The following is a 19,995-nucleotide window of genomic DNA, read 5'->3' on the forward strand; positions in this document are numbered from 1 at the left end:
TAGTTTATGTTCTTGCGAAATCTCGCGATACCCAGAAAAGTATCAGCTCTTTCACGCAGCAAATAGCCAGGAATAAATACATGGCACTACCATGGCGTTTTATTCGGATTTTAGACCATTTCCAGGAGGGATTTGCTTTGTCTGTACTCCGGATTTCTGACTGCACGAGAATCTTGCTGCGTCATAGAATCTCAAAGCTCTCAGAAAAAGAGCTCGCAGCTGAGATCGCATCTGCGAAAGAATACATGCTGAAATGGGAAAAATTAATGGAAATGCCATGCAAATGAACAACATAAATGACGATCCGATCGCAGCCATGCTTACGAACATGGCACCAAGAAGGACCAGAAAGGAAGGGTGGATTGTATGAGAGTCGCTTGCAGAATTGTAGCTTTGGCCCAGGAGTGAACGCGCATCATTCCACCTTCGGAATATCTTACCGAGCATGTCGACCACCGTGTTCTATTCTAACCACCATATTTGAGATCACCGCCTACAGTGGATGGGCTGCTCCCATCAGACCAGCCCACCAAGCGGTCGTCAAACCTACTCCTATCGCCCCAATTCTATCCCTCCTTTAAGCTAGCTACGGATATCGGAGTTAAGTTTTATAAGCCTAGTGTCAATTGTTCAGCACGGGAATGCGCCTTTATTCCGGGTCGCAAACGTACACTCGTACCTGAGACTTCACTATCACTGAAGTGGCGGACGTGGCCTTGGGCCTTTATCTTCGGTAACGTCTGTTGATATTGTGGCCTTCATATGGATAAATCTACCTTCCTGGGTCGGTGTATTGGTAGTGTTCTCCATGATAGGGCTTATGTTGGATTTAATCAGATATGGCATAGGATATGATATCAAGCCTGACCCGAAGATACTAGAGAAGTAAGAGTTTAGGGTTCCTCTTACGATATGGCTGCAACCTAGAAAAGTACTGTGAACGTGCGATGTAGAAGCATACTGTGATACCGGCTGAAATCTTGCGGCCGGCCCCGTCAAACGCATAGTTGTACTGGGGATAGGAATCAAACTCATCAAGACTAAGACTCTATGAATTTTCTACGCTTTGGTTTTTCAACCTATGATATGAAGATTAGTAAATTATCACGAGGGTCCATAAGCATGGTAGTGTGTACGACGAACCTATATGCCAGTAACGTCTCAGGAAGCGCCGGTGTATGTCCCTCAACTCATCAATAGTAATGCATATCTGGTTGTGCCGAGTAAGATGTTGGAGATCGGGATGCAGTGCTAGCGGATGGATATGAGGAGTTTCAGGACGGAGGATTACCACAATTAGGAGAGCCGACGCATGGGAGTGTAGGAAGAATTAGATTCATAAAGGGTCAGACGCTGAAATAGTTTAATCTACGGAGTTCCAGGATGCTTCATAGCATGGTCTAGTTCCGTTAAGCTCTTAGTCTTCTTCAAGTCATAGCCACCGTAGATGCTTCTCGTTCAGCCTAGTTGATGTTCTCTACCACCAGGCTTTTGGGTTGCAAATCGCAGTCCGTTCAACACCATCCATACTTCTCATTCCCGACCCAATCGATAGACTCTGCGACTAGCCCTTTGTGCGGCGGGTGCCACTTTAAACTGGCAATACTTTCTTCATCTCTGTTCACCACTGCAGTATTAGGATCCAATCGCTGAGCAGCAGACACCATTACTGAAGTAGGGTTCCAAGTCCCTATCTCAGCCATATTCCATTCTTGAGCCTCACGCTGCGCCATTAGCAGTAGAGAAACGATGGCGGATTCGTGGTACGAAGACCGCCCGTCACCATTTTGTTGGTGGCTTTTTCCTGATCCATTAATGTGATTCCCACCTGAGCCTTTCCAGCTTGAAAGGCCCTCGTCTTCAATCACCAACCGAAGCACATGCAGCGTGTTGCCTTTGCTCTCTTTGGGGTCGTTGTTGTACCACATTCTTGTCCAGTAGCACCAGACACGTTTACCTTTCTCGGACCCGACAATTGCACCTTTCACTTTCGGCGCCTTGCCGTGCAGTTCCTTACCGACATAGTCCTCTCGAGCGTGGTGCCACCGAATGGTGTCCACATTAGGAATTAGAGCGACGGCCGTGTTGCTATCCGCCGGCCGTGCCTCCAGGCTCTTCCGGAGCATTGCCTCATCGATCTTGCACAACTCTCCAAGATCGCCTTCATACAATGGTTGAGCAGTTGGCAAGTCCTTGGTATCTATGATTCTCGAGGTTTTTGCAGGCACGGATATGTGGGAAGAATTGAAAGGCTCCCATCCATGTGCGGCATAGAATTTCTTGCTGGCGTCAGATTCTTGAAAATATCACCCACCTTCACTTGTTTAGTATACTTACCTTCCCGATATCAGAGAACAGCACGGAGAATAGACATTCCTTTCCCTCGGTTTGCCACGTGCGCAGTGCTTCACCAAGTTCTTGCATCATCCGTGCAGTGTAACCCCTCCGCCTTAATTGCGGAGGGCAGAACACACTCCCGATTCCATGAGTAATGGTCTCTTCCACTTTCCCGTTTCGTGCGACCAAGGCTTTCTTTCGGTATGTCTCACAGCCAGACAGTACAAGACGATCATTTGCGGCTGTGTCAATTAGAACCCAGTACGTCAGACCGCCGTCTTTGGTCAGGTTTTGACTGGCAAGAATCTCTTCACGACGAAGATACAATTCGAGAGAGAGGGCCCCTCTCCAGGCAGCACCGTTCTGCTTGAACTGAGCAGTCTTCTCTTTTTCGGTTGGGTGAGCTAAAGCAAGGGTTGGCAAGCTGCTGTCTGGTAAGTTGAGAGGAGCGGATGCCATGATTACGGAAGTGGGTTATTAGGATACGTAGCAGTAAGATGCTTCGATAAAGGGTTTGGTATTGTTCTGGGATGTAGATGGAAGTGTCGAGTTTCTTACGAAATGGATTCGATTTGTCGCCGTAATGGCTTCAACGACCTTTATATACCTGCCCTGTGGTTCCCACTAAATACTTGTACGAAAGTTTGTATATCGACGGCCCGATGCAATCCGGCGGAAAGCGAGCCGTTCGTCACACGTTTGCGTCAAGTAAGGTCATGCGCAAGGCAGGCTGTAGTAAATGCTTGGATCGATCGGTGAGCCTAATGCTGACATAGTGCAGCATCGTCTCTGTTCGCAGTTTCGCGGCGAAGTTAACTGAGACCAGACCTGAGCCTCGAGTCTGATCTAGACGCCTGGCGGCCCTTGTTGAACTACTGGTCGCGCCACTAAGCATTGCGGGTTTCCGGATTGGGGAAGGTGCTAGGGGGCGTGGTGGGGACGTCGGCCTTTCCTCGCAGTGATGATTGAAGGCCAGGTCATTCTGCGAAAGACGGAAACAACTCATTCACACCTACCTACCACCTACTCCTTGAATGCTTTCACGCTTTACCTCTCGTTGCGGCCTCAGCCATCGCACCATTCATTCGTTATTTGTAGATTGCCAGCAATGTTCCGCCTGCCCTTGACTGGGGGGACATCACGCCAGGGCATCAACTAGAGCCGTGAGCATCAAGGACGATTGATTTAAAGTCTAGAACACTACGTGGCCTTCACTTCCACCCCAAGCTGTTCGGGGTAGTCTTTGTACTCATGCTCTGCACTTGTAATACTCACTCGCTATACCCTTCTACCTCTGTCAACGAGCTTCAGTCGGCGCTTCCTAAGACATCCTTCTTCTCCGCATCCCTGCACATTATGCTGCAATAGTCCCTTACGCATATTCTAGACCGCACTTCTAAACAAAACACCAAATTTCAACCTTCAACCTTTTGATCTGGACCGAACAATGCCCGATCATGTGACCACTGGGTCTACGGAGATTATTGTTCTGACCGATAGCGAGAGCGACGATGAAGACGACATCACCCTTAGACACACCCCTATGGAGGATCCCTACCATCCTGATGATCTCTATGATTTTGATGCGGACTGGGCTTTTGCCTTTAACGACCCCGAGGTAAACTTTCCAGATCCGGAGCCCGCATTCAGTCCAATGCCGGAGGTTTTCACCGAGCAGCAATGTCTCCAGAAGGTGTTAGACATATTCCCGGACATTGCACACGACTATGTCCTCAAGCTTTTCAAAGACGGTTCCCAGGAATGCATAACCGGTTCAGCATGGTGTGACAGGCTCATCGTTCAAATCCTTGACTCTGGTGCGTATCCTAAGGAGAGGGATCGTCGGCAAGAACTCAAGCGTAAGAGGAGGGACAGCCAAGAGGAAGATGGGATTGCAGAGTTTGAGAAGGCGGATCGGGAGAATGCTGGCCACGCATACTTTCTGCAAGCGTAAGTCCGATCTGTCTTGGATTATTTCGTTTGCTCTAGCTATACGAATACTTCATTGCATTGAGATGTGTCTCATTCACGATGACACCGTGTTTCGCGCGCAAGAGCAGAGCCGCCGACCTTTTTACCCCTTACTTCAACAACCTTTTTGGCTATCATGACTCCTAAACGTTCCACTACGAAGTCTCTCATCGCCTCATCAAAAATAGATGTCAAAACGACATACTGATATTCGCTTACCCAACACAGTGCCAAAATTCTGGGAGAAGAGTTCCCCGATATCCCCGTGAAACACATCCAAGCGATACTGAGAGCCGACACTACTCTCTTTAAAGCATTTCACACTCTCGACACCCAGTTAAGAAACTACGATCCCGCAAAAGAAAACCCATTTTCTAAAGTCAGAAGTCGCACCAAGCGAACACTAACGAAGACGCCTGCGGATATGACCAAAGACCACCTTCTTACTGATCTATGGAAGGAAGTCCAGGCCGCAAAGAAAAAGCGGGAAAAAGAAGATGGTCGGTTCCTCTTTCTCTTGTCCTTGTTTCACCACAACCAGCGCGGTTTTAGGTCGCCTTATACTTTTTCTACTATGAGTTAAACTCCAAGTGCTAACCCCTGATTTACTAGCTAAACGCAAGAAAGAGGCTCAAAAGGCGATGTCGGAAGCGCAAAATCTTAAACAAGCTCAGAAGAATAAAACTATGACTCAATGGTGAGTCCCAAGCTATGACGGGAATAATGCTCTGTCATTATCTTTGTGAATTAGCATGCCTTCAACAACACTTGGCAGGATTTTTGGAGATGAAGGCTGATCTAGTTGTAGTGGCTGTTGCTTTGACGACTATCCCGCCAACAGAATGACGTACTGCAATGGCCCCACGGCTCATTTCTTCTGTTGGGACTGTGCTCGCCGGTATATCGAGACTCAGATCGGCATGTCCAAATGCCGGCCCGACTGCATGTCCCAAGATGGATGTGACGCCGGATTCACCCGCCATCAGCTCCAGATTTTTCTTGACCCCAAGACATTTGATCGGCTAGAGCGTATGCAGCAACAGGAAGATATTAGACTTGCTGGGATTGAGAATCTTGATGAATGTCCCTTCTGCGACTTCAAGGCCGAATGTCCGCCTGTGTCAGAAGATAGGGAGTTTCGGTGCCGCAACCCGGATTGCGAGAAAGTTAGCTGTAGACTTTGTCAAGCGGAAACTCACATCCCACTATCTTGTGAGGAGTTTGCAAAAGAGAATAAACTTAACGTACGGCATGCAGTCGAGGAGGCCATGACGGAGGCGTTGGTAAGGAAGTGCAAGTATGTGACCACCGTTCTGAAGGGATACCGTCTATAACTATTATGCTGACGGTAATAGTAAATGTTCACACCCTTTCGTCAAGGAATTTGGCTGCAATAAAATGACCTGCTCGCATTGCAGGAATACGCAGTGGTATGTTTCAACTTCACCTCCCCTCCCAATCACAACTCTTCCCCCCAGTATCTAAAAATCTACAGCTACGTCTGCTCCACCAACGTGCAAAACTACGACCACTTCTCCAGCGGACGCTGCCCCCTGCATGACAATACGGAAGCGCGCCATGACGAAGAAGTCAAGAAAGCCGAAACGGCTGCCCTCGCCAAAGTCCGCGCCGAGAACCCCGACCTCACAGACGACGACCTGAAGATCAAAGTCTCGGAGACAGTCAAGCGCACCGAGCAGCGCCGCGCGCAGCGCGCACAAGCCGAGCAGCACCCGCTGGCTGGCATCGCGGTCCTGGGCGGCCCTCCCCCACCGCCACCGCAAGGGATTCACATGCAGCCGATGCAGCAGGTACNCATGCAGCCGATGCCGCAGATGGCCGTCGCGATGGCAATGGGCCAGCCGCAAGGTGGTGGTGGTGGGGGAGAAGGAGGAGAAGGAGGAGACCAGCCCGCCTTCTTCGCCGGCGCCGGCGCGCCCGCGTATCATCACTACCACCAGCATCCACACCAGCGCCCACACCAGCACCCACACCAGCACCCACATCCGCACCCACATCCACACACACATCCGCACACACATCCACGCACACATCCGCTCCCAAATCCGCACCCACATCCGCCACACCTCCACCTGCACCCGCAGCAACAAATGCAGCTGCAGCTGCAGAACATCCAGCCGCCGTACGTCCCCGCCCCGAATTACCATTTCCAACCAGCAGCTCCAGGCTTCGAGCCTCCGCGCGGCTTCCAGGCCATCGGCGGCCCGCTCGGCGGATTCCAGCCTGTCGCGCTGCCTGGCCCGTATCATCCTCCGCCGCCGCAGCTGCAGCAACAGCAGCAACAGGACCCGATGCAGCAGGTTTTTCCGGTGCAGCAGCAGCATCAGCAGGTGTACCAGCCGCGGGTCGTGCCGGTGGAGGCGCAGACCGGGGAGGCGATGAGGCAGGCGAGGCGGGAGGTGAGGAGGCGGCGGTATGAGGGGGAGGGGGGCATGGGGTATTACTAAGGGAGTTTGTTATTGACAAGACGAGACGAGACACGATTTATGACTAGCTACCTATGGGTGAGGTGAGAGGGCCTTCTCCCCGCCCCACCCCGATTTAGCTCCGATTTATTTATTTATTTCTCTTTGGCATTTTGGCGTTTGCATCGTATGTGTACCTGATAGCGTGGCACTGGGTTGGCGTTTTTTGGCATCTGGATCTTAAATTTTTGTACGTGTGCTTTGGGACTGGCATTTGGGTTGAAGGGGTCTTAGCATGGGCGTTGGGTACAGCGGAAGCTTTTATATTGCTGCGGTTGCGGATTGGGAAGTGAGCGAAGGAGAGAGAGAGTGAGGGGTTGGGGATGGGGGGGATGCTTGAAAGCTGGATTTTGCTCGGCGGGGTTGAGGGGAGGAGAAAGGGGTGCCCCGGGGGTTGAGTCGACGGACGCTTTTGATACCCTTATACTTTAGCATTTTATGAAATATAAAAGATAGCTTTCATGACGATCATATGAAGACCTTTTTTTTTACTAATTTGATTCTATTTTAAGTGTATCTTTTCGTCCTGGGAACCCATTTGTGGCTCTTTAGGCGGCTCTGAGCTTTCTGTACCGTTGGCAGAGGCGAAAGGGAATCATGTCTGTGCCCGTCCTACTTTGCGGGAGCGCCTGGGTTTGGCACAGAGAGCTATCTCATGGAACCTAAGTGCTATCAACTTCGGGAAAATGCCTTGAGACCACATGTGGCTGGCATGGGAGGACCCCAGCAATTGCATTAGCCCTCGGCTGATACCACGAGAGCTGGGCGTCGGCGGCATATCCGCTCTCGTGAAGTTATGCGGACCACATTTCCCATTCCTAAGTGGCAGAGCTTGATCCTGTTATCATCTGCAGCGTTTGGTGCCTGGTGCCTGGTGCCTGTAATTACAGGTCTGAACGCTCTCCCACTGCCCTCTCATCCCCCCGAACTCTCCACACTCCTACTCCCCTGCGCTTGCATCTCGAACTTCGCCTTCCCCTCCTCAACCCACATCTCGAACCTCAACACACCCGCCTCGACCGCACGAATAGGCGTCGTGCGCGCGCCACCCAGATCTGCCCCCTCCGCAGGCCCGCTGCTGCTGCTGCTGCTGTTGCTCCGTCCATTCTCGTCCGTCTCCGCGCCCGCGCTCCCGCCAGCCGCCGACCCCGCTTCCGTCCCCCGCGTCTTCTGCAGCGACGGCTGCACCGGGATCCACGGCTGCGGGTGCCCGACGGGCGGGTCCGCGTCGTCCTTCAGCTCCAGCGCGAGCGAGAAGGAGCAGTGCGGTGGGAGCGGCGCCAGGCGGCCGCAGCGCGTCGTCAGCTGGATGAGCGCGGCGCGGAACTGCTCGGCGAGGTCGACGGGGGTGTCGGCGTCAAGGGGCTTGGGTTTCGTCTTGGTCTTTCCTTTTGTCTGGTCGGGCGCGGGCGCGGGCGCGGGCGCGGGCGCGGGCGCAGGCTCGGCGGGAGCGAAGACGATGTCGGTCTCCCAGTCCTGCTTTGGCACGGCGGGGAAGCGTGACACGTCGATGAGGTGGCGCTCGAGCACTTTTGTGGCGCCGGATGGGGAGGATGGGGGCAGGTGGTATATCACGACGGCGATGCGGGCGACGGTGCCGGCGAGTAGCTCAGTGCGCACGGCGGAGACGGCGTCGGTGATCCAGGTGCAGAGGGTGGGATGGCGCGATTGAAAGATGGGCGTGTTGTGGAAGCGCGCGGTGAGGAAGGTGGCGCGCGGGTAGAGGTCGCGGAGGGCGAGGAGGGTGTGGATGTAGGCGGTTAGGAAGGTGAGGAAGTGGTGGAGATGGGAGAGGTAGCTTTGCGGCATGCTGTGAGGCGGTCGGGTCGGCGGGTTTAGCAATTTGCGGTGGGATTGGGGCGGATTGGAGGAGCGGAGGGCATGGTAGGAGAGGCGGAGGGCGGAAAGTGGTGGTAGTCTGGTGGGGGTAACGACGGTGATGATGGTGTTGATGGTGGTGATGTTGGTGGAGGGACATCGGAGAAATATTCCTATCCTATCGATAAAGCAGCAGCAACAACAACGCGCCTACCAATTTTGATAATTACTGGGAAAAGACGTCGACATCGACAGCTTGCCTTTCCTCAGTATCATCTCACTAAGTTCCCCAACGCCTATCCAATCCCGTCCTCTGCCTCCGCAGCGCATCTATCGCGACAAACAAACCAACACCCCGCCCTCATCCTTGTACCGTTTTCCACCCCTCCATTGCCATCGTCATTCGAAAAAAGACTCCTTCCTCCCACCGCAGCCTCCTCAGCGAACCACGCGTCGACGTGCCAACCCCTTCTCCACTCGAATTCAATTCCCCGCCGCCACCACCAGGCCCACCGACTGTCTTGTCCGCCATGGAGGAGCAGCTAGTGCAACTACTCTCGGCAACGCAGTCGTCATCCGAGGGCCCGCGCAAGGCGGCCGAAGCACAGCTGCGGTCGCTGTACGGGCACTCAGATTTCGCCATTGGGCTGGTGGCCATCGCCTCGCACGACAGCGTGCCGCTGAACACCCGGCAGGCCGCGCTGCTGTGCCTGAAGACGTTCGTGTTGGCCGCATGGTCATCGCAGCTGGACGAGTTCAAGGGCCAAGTGCTAGTGCGGGATGAGGAAAAAGCGCGTGTACGCGCCGCGCTGCTCGACCTGGCCACCAGCGAGCGCGAGGATAGGAAGGTCAAGAGTGCTGCTAGCTATGTCGTCTCCAAGATCGCCAACGCCGATTTCCCCGACGAATGGCCCGACTTGCTGCCCAAGCTGATGCATCTGATTCCCAATGGGACGGATGGGCAGCTGCACGGCGCGCTGAAGGTGCTGGATGAGCTAGTGGATGACTGCTTCAACGAGGAGCAGTTCTTCAACGTCGCTAGGGATCTGGTCAAGGTTGTTTACGATGTTGCCGTCAATGATTCGAGGAAGACAACGCTGAGGGCTCTAGCTGTTTCCGTGTTTAGGGGATGCTTTGATATTCTGGAGATGGTCATGGAGGATCATAAGGCGGCGGTCAAGGCGTTTGCAGACGAGGCGTTGAGTGCGTGGACGCCCTTTTTCATCCAGGTTATGAAATCGAGACTTCCATCTCCGCCGTCCGAGGACGATGAAAACCAGGACACGGGATCTGCGGAGGCGTATCGAGGACTTGTCGCGCTGAAGCTCCAGGTTGTGAAGGTATGCCGTTCGACTGTCATGGATTTAAGACGACGCTTACTCAAATCCATTTTAGGTCCTCATGAGGATACGGTCAGTGTTTCCAGCAATGCTATCACCGCAAAGCCCTGTCTTATTCACTGCAACATGGGAAGAATTATCGTCACTGCAAGGCGCCTACCATCAAATGTATATAGAAGAGGAGCGTCAGAGCCGTCTGGAAGATGCGGATGGCCTGCCATATACCCTGGATTTCCTCGTTCTGGAAGAGTTGGACTTCATGCAAGCGTGTCTCCGAGCGTCTCCTGTGCGAGTGGAGCTGGAAAAGCAACTGCAATCTCAAAATGGTACCGAAGGCACTTGGGTTACCGAAGTTATGAAGCTCGCTGTGGCATACGCTCAGATAACCACGGAAGAAGAAGGTCTATGGAATGTAGATGTAAACATTTTCCTTTCCGAAGAAACAAGCGTCACAGCAAACTATACCCCAAGGACAGCCTGCGGGGATCTAGTCATCAAACTAGGAGAGTGGCTGAACGCGGCTACGGTGGAGGGTTTGCTCTCCTACACACGGTCACTGTACTCAACAACTCAAAGCTGGAAAGCTAAGGAAGCAGCGTTGTATATTCTGAACCAGCTCCTGGGCGATTTCCAAGATGTGGATAAGCAGATCGGCCCGGAAGCCGCTAACGGATTTATCGATTTCATCCGCTATGCTATGCAGCAACAGGACATCTTCCTTAGGGCACGGGGATACCTAGTTGCGGGTAGTCTGACGAGGACTTCTGGTGATGCTCTGCAGCAGGTTGCAGCATCTTTCATGGAGGCATCGCTGCAAGCTATTACGAATGACGATTCCGATGTTGTTCAAGTCTCCTGCATCAGAGCACTACAATACTATCTACAATCAATTCCGCCGGCCGCCACTCTCCCAATGCAGAGCTCAATCATCTCTGCGCTTTCAAACTACCTCCAAACCCAGGATCTCCAGGAGCTTGCTGAAAGCGATGATCTGATGGTCACGCTGGTGGAGACTCTAAGGGATGCTATTCTGCTTGATACAAGAATATGCCTTACGGGTGCTGGCCTGGATCTCCTTTTCACCATTGCCAGTCACGGCGCTAGTAACTTTCAGTTGACTATGTTAGTCAATGAGACCTTTGAAGAGGCTACGAGCACCATTTCTGCGTTAGGAAGTGATGCATACGTGCAGCTGTGCGAAAAGGTCCTCCCATCCCTGACGGGAGCTTTTGATATTGGGAATCTAACGGAAGAGAATGCCCTAACTAACGTAAGTTCATCGATTATCGCCTTATATTAGATTAGTATATGGCAAAGATGTTTAGATTGTTAACATTCCTTCACAGCTCGCTGCCGAACTCCTCTCCGTCCTCGCGGAACACGGCTCTGAGCCTCTGCCGCAGGGCTTCGTGCAAGCTGTAATGCCGAAACTAAACCGCCTCCTCCTCGGCTCCAATGACGAAGAGCTGCTCAAAGCGGCCACAACTGCCGTCAAAAACATGCTCATGCACGACTCCAAACAGCTTTTCGACTGGCGCGATGAAACCGGCAAGGGCGGCCTCGAAGTCGTCCTCGTGATCATTGACCGGCTGCTCTCTCCTGCTGTCGACGACAACGCCGCAGCCGAGGTGGGTGCGCTGGCGGCCGAGGTGGTCGAGAAGGCCGGCAGCGAGCGACTGGGCCCGTACCTGATGCAGCTGCTGCGCGCGGTGGCGGTGCGGCTAGGCAGCGCGGCGCAAGCGCAGTTCATCCAGAGCCTGACGCTCGTGTTCGCGCGTCTGAGCCTGGTCAACGCGCACGAGGTGGTGGATTTCCTGGCCCAGCTGCAGGTCGGCCAGGATACCGGGCTGCAGGTCGTGCTGGCCAAGTGGCTGGAGAACTCGGTCACGTTTGCCGGGTATGATGAGATCCGGCAGAAGTAGGTGCCCCCTTATCCGTTTTCCTTTATCTATCTTTCTTTAGGCGTGTATTAGAGCGAAGTATGTTTGCGTTTGTGGAAGGATGCTAATAGCTCTGACAGTGTCATCGCCCTCTCCAAACTCTACGACCTCAAGGACCCGCGCGTGGCACAGACCATGGTCAAAGGCGACCTCATCGTCCCGCAAAGCGACCGCATCATGACGCGCTCGCGGGCACGCAACAGTAAGCACTTTGTTCTTACTTCCAGCTCTGTTCCCCTGACGCCGTACCCCACAGACCCAGACCAATACACGCTCGTCCCCGCGCCCCTCAAAATCCTCAAAGTCCTCGTCGAAGAGCTCCTCTCCGCATCCGGCGCCTCCCGCGCCATGGATGCCGCCGCAGCCGCCGAGCTCGCCGAAGAGGGCTCCGACGACGGCGACTGGGAGGACGAGCCTAACGTGCTGGACCTGGGGCTGGGGACCACGAAGGCGGACCTGATGGCGCTCACGGAGGATGGGGTTAGCGGCGTGGGCGGGTTCCGCCAGCGCGACGACGAGACGCAGGCGTATCTGGTGGGCTTCTTCAGGGATGCGGCGGCGAAGCCCGGGTTTGCGGAGGAGTTTGCGAGTCTGACGCCCGAGGAGCAGGAGAAGTTGAGGGCGATGAGTTAGGAGGGGGTGAGGGGCTAGTGGGCTCTGGGCTGGGACTAGGGTTGGGGCTGGCTGCTGCTGCTGCTGCGATCATGACTTGGGCTAGGGCTGAGGTTGCGAGGGCGAGGAGAGACAGATGGATGGGTGCGGTTGCATGGTTTCGCTTCATCAGCTTTTTTGTTTTTCCTGGACGGCACGTCGTTCGTCGCGTTTCAGCGCTTTTTTTCTCTTCGTTCCCACATTTACTCCCACCACCTTCACCGCCACACCAAGATGTTTCTGCGTTTTTGCATACTGAGGAGTTTTGTGGATGCTGCTACAAGGCAGAGCGAGGTGGAGTGGGTGGAGCGGTAAAGAGCGTGCATAGTTGGGCTATATAGACTGGGCGAGTAAGAACGAGGGAAGGGGGGCGGGGTGTGTGGCGAGAGTGAGAATCAAAACCGGAGTTTGATTTGTAGGCTTAGATTGGTTGTAGGGATGTGATAGTGTTCTACGCCGTGCTGTGGTGTTAGAGGTAGAGCTGGTTATTCAAGTATCCGGGAGCATATCTGCGCAAGATGCAGTTCAGGGTGTGGATCTGGCGAAAAGGTCTGCGAATTCAGGGGGCCGTAGAAGCAGATATCAACCGTGATACGCATCGATCAAATGTAGACGTCGTTTCGCGAACACTAGATGAGATGTATCCCTGGATCTGAACCAGTATATCACCAGAGTTAGTCTTGGACTTTGTGAGGTAGATAGGAGAGCTAAATTTCAATGCAAAGAAGCCTTTCATTGACTTCAGCGAGCTAACTAATCAAAGACTCATTAATAGTCCACCGATTGAAAATTTGACGGCTGCCTGAGGTGTGAATCACAACCGGGGGTTTCTGATCGGAGCATCCGCACAGAAATTCGACCGTTTTACAGATATATGATCGAGATATCAATAGCAAAATCAACCATTTATTGGAGCGGTGTGAGTACGGGGCAGTCGGCGCCCTCGTAGCGTATTTTCAACTGCGAGACATCAACTCTAGCCCGCAAGCGCACGGAGCGAATGATGGCGGCTCCAAAGGGCCGGGACGCGTTTCCTATGTCAAGGAATCGCGTGAAGATGAGCTTAGTATGCTTGAGACGGTCTCAATGGAGGACTGTCAAAGCTGATACGCGATCATAAGCGCTACCTGCCGCAAATAGGAGGTCGGAGAGAAAAAGAGACATGGGTATGGGCATGATCAAGATCTTCTCCTCTGTGCGACGTAAAGGGAAATATTAGGCAGCAGCAGCGGTGAAGGTAGCGTAAATGGAAGAATGAAATGAAATGTAGTTATTGGACCTGGGTGTTATGAGCACAGGGCAGTGTGGCTTGAAGAAACGAGGAGATAATTTTCAAGACCATGTTCAACCAATCCAGAGGGACGAACCCCACGAACGTGCTCGAGCAGGGAATACGAGTGTGCCCGATGGGCAGTTATCAGTTGTTGGGAAACATTTTACTAGGCGGAAAACTTGATTTGGGGTGTTTTGGTAGTTCTTGAATTCAATACGCGGTCAATCAAAGAGAACAGCTTCCAAATAAAAGTTATGAAACTTTAGGAAAATGAGGCAGCGGCAATAGCTGAAGGCAATGACGTTAAGGAAGCCTGATTGTCCTTCACTGCGCGTTTCGATAGAGCTGAGCCAAGCCACTCGACGTGGACTCATCGAACCAAAACAGCCGCGCCCAAGGCTGAATCCGGTGAACGCCACCGAAGAATTGAGATTCGCATTCAGCGCAGGACTTCTCTTCAGGCTCCTTCGAATGACTGATTCTCGAGCAAGGTGCACCCTAAAACAGCCTGTGACTCAAAGCATCTGAGTCCTACAAGAGAGATATCTGGGATATTCGTCGTCATCCACGGCGTATCCGTCCGAAGTGTTTCTGGACGTTCACGCATGAGGGACCTATCGGTCTGAAAGGTCACCGGACAAGATTTCTACTGCCCCTGACATTAGAGAAAGTGGGAAATGCATCGAAAGCGAAGGAGCAGACTAGAAAATGACCGAAGATGTTCAGTTCCTTTGATTTGATGCTGTCACATGTGGTTTAGCCGAATGAAAATTGAAATATGATGGCGTGTCACTTTACGTTAACACTCGCTTGCCTTTCTAATGTGACTGGACGTTACAGGAAGCCCTGCGACAAAGGTCGACTTCCTTTGAAGAGGCGTCCGGAGAGGTTATAATCCGTGATTCGCACCGGATCCCCTCAACAGACTCGTCGTAACCAGTGTGAAGTCGAGATAACTGTCAGGCAGTGGATTGCCACCGGACTTGCGCAAGATCGCCACCAGCGACGCCTCTTTGTTATCCCAATGAAGGACAAAAATCGGTGGGCCACGTGATCGCGATGCTGCCCGAAAAAAAGTATGAGTCAACACCTGAACACAGCCACAGTCGATTTGAAAGTTTCACCTTTAATTCGACATCTCTGAATTATTTTGGGCGACAACCGAAGAGCGCACGCAGGCTAGCAGCCGAATGCATGCTCAGCCTGCATCGTCATGGCCGAGCAAACGTGGCCTGCCGGATCTTCCGCTATGGACGCAGCTTGCTAGACGCAGCGAATGCCTGGCCAAAATTTCCAAGATTCCGTCATTGCGCCTCGTAGGGCTTGGTCAGTAGATAGCGGTAGACCAATAGAAACAGTATGCAGAGGAAGCACAGCAAAAAAGAATGGGGGATCAGATACAGGTTGACCGGGAGCAATGCGCAAGATGAGTTGTCTTTTGTTGTGGTATGGGATTTGAAAATTCCAAAGTGGGCGGTGGTGGACGGTGATGACCATCAGGCTGGGTGCGCTGGGACGGAAGTAAGAAGAAGGTTCCGCGGATGGGTTTTGGTGGGTTTGGGCCAATGACAACAAAATGGAAGCCAGCCAAGTGACAATATTGTTGTGCGTAGCCAAGAATTACAGTGCAGCAGCGTTGAGCGCTAGTTGGATAGGCTTAATGCAGCGATTGATGGCGCTCCGTTTTAGCCAGTCAGACGTCCGGTTACTTGCAGTGCGGTTCAATATTGCTCCTTCAAGGATAGCAGCTTGACTCTGCGGGAAGATCAAATCCCTGCAAAAGCATGCGTCGTTGCGTTGTCCGTGTGCATCGTCGAATCACCATCGCGCGTCTGCACGACGAGACGCAGCGGTGGGCCTTGTCTACCCCTCCGTCGCTGCTGGTAGAGTTGAATTGAGAAAACCGCGAGATGAGAGGGGATGGCGCTGTTCAATGCAGAAATGCGGTAAAGAAACACAGCATGAACCAAGCAAATATCACAGCAGATCCTGAGACAGGTTGAGAAAAAATTTTCGCTCCCGGAAATTGCTGGCCCCCATACGAGCAGGATGCGACGCCGCGACAAGACAGAGTGCGGCTCAGTTTAAACGGTGACAGGGCTTCCCTAGAATCCCGTCCGTGCCAGGTGAGTCCTTAACCTTGGGGACGCCATCTTCATTCCAGCGTTTCGGACAAGAACTCTAGGCGGCCGCTTGCCGCAACGACAGTGCCAGTGTAGATGGAGCGCTTTGACTCTCAACAGCGCTGGTCTTCTCGATCCGTTGGAATAAGTGGCTCGTCCGGAGCAACTCGTCCAAGCTGAGGAAGCCCCCCGCTTGCGAGCGCGGCCACTCAAATTGTCCCTCGGCTCCCGGAGAGCATGTCAAATGGATGCAGGGACCAAAGTGCGACCCCCAAAGTGCGACCCCCAGCAAGAGAGGTGGGTCGTCGCATGGACGAAATAGATAGCATGACGGTCGCAACGAAGCACTTTCCTAGAGCGTGCTGAAGGAAGGCCTCGCCGCGCAAAGGGGGGACCAGAGGCAAACCGTAGCATGAGTCGTTCGCAGCTGGAGTCCCCCTCGTTAATATTGGCCGGGTGGCACACGGCGAGGAGCTTGGGGGAGTACAGCAGTACAACGGAGGTAACGCTTACAAATTACCTATCAGGGAGAAGTAGCGAGTGGGAACCAGAAGACCCTGGAGTGCGCCAGAGTGCACCAGAGCGTTCTGCCACCTTCCACTAGGGGACTGTTGTGCCTATGGGAGTGCGTGTATAAAAATAATAGCGAGGGATTGTTTCGTACTTTACGCACAAACAGAACGAGAATATAACACGGCACGTAACAGGGTGGGCGTAAGGCATCCTTTCAACCCAAATAATTTCGCTTGGCCCTGGGCCACACACGCGGCAGAGTCAGAGCCTTCTCTCAAATGACGACGACCAGCAACAGCGGCCGCAAATCTCGGTCTCTGACTGCGCCGACTTATGAATAGAAGGGCCAATTTGGAGTCACCTTTTAGTCCGCCCCATAGATTAGGCTTTGCGATCGAGAGTGTCAGGGGTAGGGGGTCGTCGGTGAGGTTGTGGCTTGTTTGTGAGCACAGGGGACTTTCCACCAATAGCAGGGCTGAGTGTGGGTACCGCCGTCGCTTGCGCACACCCAAAGACTATTTGTACCCTCTCCCTCCCTGCCCTCCTGTGCCCTCTTCGAGCGAGCAACTTTCAACATTGTATTAGCAAGCATTTGACCAACGACTTCGTTCACCACGCTTTCTAGGATCTAATCACGGATCCTTCCAGCAATTTCCAGTTGCCATAAAAACGAACAACAAATGTGTGGAAGACAGAAACAGATTTTCCCTTCTTCCTCCGCGACAGAACCGCCCTCTTCTACCTTCACCTTCACCCGCGCTCAAAGACACACCCACTGTTTGCAGTCGCCACGGTGACAGGGCCGCGCTGCCTGATCGAGTTTCGTCTTTCTCATCTTTTTTTCGATATTTCTCAATATAATTTTAAGGCGCCGCGTGGTGCCACCGCATAGATGAATTTCCCACCTCAATACCCCACCGCTCCTCCGGGCTATATGCCCTACGACTACATGCGAACTCCTCCAGTGTCTCCTTCACCCGGAGCACATGGCTACTACTCGCCTCGATACTCTGTTCATACCGCGACACCATCACCTCGAGGCTCACCGAAAACACACGCACGACGAGCAAGCCAACAGGAACCCACATATCCCTTCACGTCACCACGCATGCCTCAGTACTATCCGGGCTACTCGTCACCGCGATACTATCCTTCGCAACACGCTACGCCGCAGCGCAACCCCGACTATGTAAGTAATTTCGATCGTACTCGAACCAGAAGTCGGCGTTTTCGCGATGTGGACGGCACGCCTCTCAAGCACCGCTCCTATTCAAGCAGCAAGCATCGTCCCTCGCAATCGCGACACGTGCATGTCGTTTTCGACGACGATTACGACTATGTCTATGACAATCATGTCTATGACAGCCCGCCGCCGCCGTACGAACCGTACGAATACTATGAAAACTACGGAGGTGCTGATCACTATTATTCTTACGATCAGGTCCCAATCTACACCGAAGCAGAGCCTACGCCACACCGTTCCCGAGCCCGTCGCGCCTCCCACTCGAGCCGACCTCAACCTTCGCCACCCAAGCAGCGACCAGCAACGGCGAAACCGACTCCAAAGGCAACAGAGGAGGACGCGCGTCGAGCCGGTATTCCAGCAGGCTACTCCTACAAGAATTGGGACCCGACCGAGGAGCCTATCATGCTATTGGGTAGCGTCTTCGACGCTAACTCTCTAGGCAAGTGGATCTATGACTGGACCGTCTTCCATCATGGACCCGCCACACCGCTATCCGAGATGGCGGGCGAACTATGGCTTCTCCTCATCCAGCTCGCTGGCAAAGTCAAGCGTGCAGAAGAGTGTATGCCGAAGATCCGAAAGACCGAAAGCAAGGAAATGGTGGAGGATTTCCTGGACAGCGGCGAACGCCTGTGGGTTCGCTTCGCTAAATTACTCAAAGTCTGCGAAGACTACATGTGGAAGGCCGCTAAGAAGGAGAGCGGCGAGAAGAAGCCCGTGAGCATGGGCAAGAACAGTGGATGTGAGTTTGTTGACTCAATCTTCGGAAGAGACCGGGAGTTGGAGAAGACGGAGAAGTTGATGACTGGTATGCGTCTTTGGAGCATGCGGTTCGATGCGAACTGCGAGGAGATCTTGCGTTATCCTTCTGCCTAGATGGTTGAACTGGCGCTGGCGCTGGCGTTTATGGTTGGCTTGTTTGGTCGATTTTACTGGACTCTCACCTTTCCTGCTTGTTTGCTTACTTGCTTGATTGCGAGATACCACTTGCTGCGTTTTCGTTTCTTGCTTAATTGTAATTCTGCAATCCTTTTTTTGCTTTGGGAAATGATCAAGACTGTACTACTAGGTTCCGATGACTGGGAAAAGCATATGCATTGGGCGGCGGCTCTCTAGCCATCACATCACAGGGTCACTTGGAGCATGGATCGATGAGGTTTTTTCACATGATTGTCTCTTTCGAGTCATCGTTCAAGCGGTCCTTGCATTTGCGAAACGCTGGGTTTACGACGGTCAGGAAAAGTTTTCACTGCGAAGGATATTCCCCCTTTTTTTTCTCAACGGTGGTGCGTCTGGGCTGGATTCAGATTGGTTTTTGGGGGTGTGTGGGAAATGGGTTTGACATTTCAGAATTACCTAGAACTGGATTTCAATACATCCATTGGGGCTGCAAAGCCAAAAATCTACACTTCTATTCGTTACAATACTTTGAAAGCTGCCTACTAGTGACTCCTATCTTCAGTGCTTTTTTGATCCGTTGTGTGAACGATACGTTTTTTCCCTCACCCTTTTTTCGCCGCCCCCATCTTACCAAATTTTTGACTCTCCCTTACGCCCGCCGCATNGCATGCGAAACACGTTAAGGAACAGATGGAAGGTGAATCTTCACCGTGCGACCCACCCATCACGATACGGCAGTTAGGCTGCAGCAACTGAGATTCGCGGCCCCTACACCCTCAGGGCCAAGCCCGGTGCGTGCTCCGACAGAGAGACATCTTCACACTTTCTGCGCGCGCCAGCGGTGTCACCAGCGCCCCGACCTCCAGTCACTCGAAACATATCCAACAGCACCTCGGCGGCGCTTCTAGGCCGCTCGCGAGGCTCTACTGGTGCGACAGGGTCTCAGAGGAGCTCAGCCCCCAGCAATCAGCCCTACCATTGCCGCGCTGAAAGAAGGCAGCCTGCAAGTGCGGTCCCGCGCGCATGGAAGCACGCATGGAAGGATACGCAATACGATTATGAAGGCTTATGCGGCGGGCGGATGGGCGGGCTGGCTGGCGGCTCGGGTTGTCAGCTGCAAGTCACGACGATGGTGAGGAAAGGGATCAGCCTTTCGGGGCTGGAGAGAGCGCGGCACAGAGCGAAGCAGAGACGCGAAACGAAGCAGAGCAGAGAGACGATCAGGGCGATCGATACGGTGCGCGTTTTTGCCATTCGCAACACATTAATGTCAGTGCAACGATGATGCCCGTGGGGAGTTAGTCCAGTAGCAGACGTTACTTTTTTCAGGATTGGGAGGCCTCCCACGCCGTTGGTACTACTCCGATACACCATGCTCTGCCATAACTTGCTTTCTA

At 53.1% G+C, this 19,995-nt stretch overlaps 5 protein-coding genes across 5 annotated transcripts; 3 read left to right on the top strand and 2 right to left on the bottom strand.

Annotated features, from left to right (window-relative positions):
• Positions 1-1,514: 1,514 nt before the first annotated feature.
• Positions 1,515-3,410, bottom strand: K441DRAFT_689403 (uncharacterized protein; the record flags this gene model as incomplete). Its single annotated transcript, XM_067652290.1, has 3 exons — positions 1,515-2,279; positions 2,338-2,768; positions 3,389-3,410. 3 exons carry the CDS (start codon positions 3,408-3,410, stop codon positions 1,515-1,517), a joined length of 1,218 nt encoding a protein of 405 aa, XP_067500184.1.
• Positions 3,411-3,784: 374 nt separating this feature from the next.
• On the top strand, positions 3,785-6,776 carry K441DRAFT_680278 (uncharacterized protein; the record flags this gene model as incomplete). The annotated part of the gene is made up of 6 exons (XM_067651355.1): positions 3,785-4,287; positions 4,537-4,808; positions 4,921-5,005; positions 5,117-5,605; positions 5,664-5,738; positions 5,804-6,776. 6 exons carry the CDS (start codon positions 3,785-3,787, stop codon positions 6,774-6,776), a joined length of 2,397 nt encoding a protein of 798 aa, XP_067500185.1.
• Positions 6,777-7,274: 498 nt separating this feature from the next.
• Positions 7,275-8,942, bottom strand: K441DRAFT_699057 (DNA-binding protein; the record flags this gene model as incomplete). Its single annotated transcript, XM_067653121.1, has 2 exons — positions 7,275-8,790; positions 8,827-8,942. The coding sequence occupies 2 exons, from the start codon at positions 8,940-8,942 to the stop codon at positions 7,710-7,712; spliced, it is 1,197 nt and encodes a 398-aa protein (XP_067500186.1). The 3' UTR covers positions 7,275-7,709.
• A 200-nt stretch (positions 8,943-9,142) lies between these two features.
• On the top strand, positions 9,143-12,525 carry K441DRAFT_689405 (ARM repeat-containing protein; the record flags this gene model as incomplete). Its single annotated transcript, XM_067652291.1, has 4 exons — positions 9,143-9,952; positions 10,008-11,222; positions 11,299-11,870; positions 11,973-12,525. 4 exons carry the CDS (start codon positions 9,143-9,145, stop codon positions 12,523-12,525), a joined length of 3,150 nt encoding a protein of 1,049 aa, XP_067500187.1.
• Positions 12,526-18,175: 5,650 nt separating this feature from the next.
• On the top strand, positions 18,176-19,048 carry K441DRAFT_666004 (uncharacterized protein). Its single transcript, XM_067649592.1, has one exon. The coding sequence runs from the start codon at positions 18,197-18,199 to the stop codon at positions 18,572-18,574; it is 378 nt and encodes a 125-aa protein (XP_067500188.1). The 5' UTR covers positions 18,176-18,196; the 3' UTR covers positions 18,575-19,048.
• The last annotated feature ends 947 nt before the right edge of the window (positions 19,049-19,995 follow it).

The sequence above is a fragment of the Cenococcum geophilum genome (genome assembly GCF_001692895.1).
Source record: "Cenococcum geophilum 1.58 unplaced genomic scaffold K441scaffold_46, whole genome shotgun sequence".
Taxonomy (NCBI): domain Eukaryota; kingdom Fungi; phylum Ascomycota; class Dothideomycetes; order Gloniales; family Gloniaceae; genus Cenococcum; species Cenococcum geophilum.

Bases quoted from the DNA above. Each gene is read 5' to 3' on its own strand.
- K441DRAFT_666004 (XM_067649592.1), top strand. From the start codon at position 18,197: ATGGCGGGCGAACTATGGCTTCTCCTCATCCAGCTCGCTGGCAAAGTC.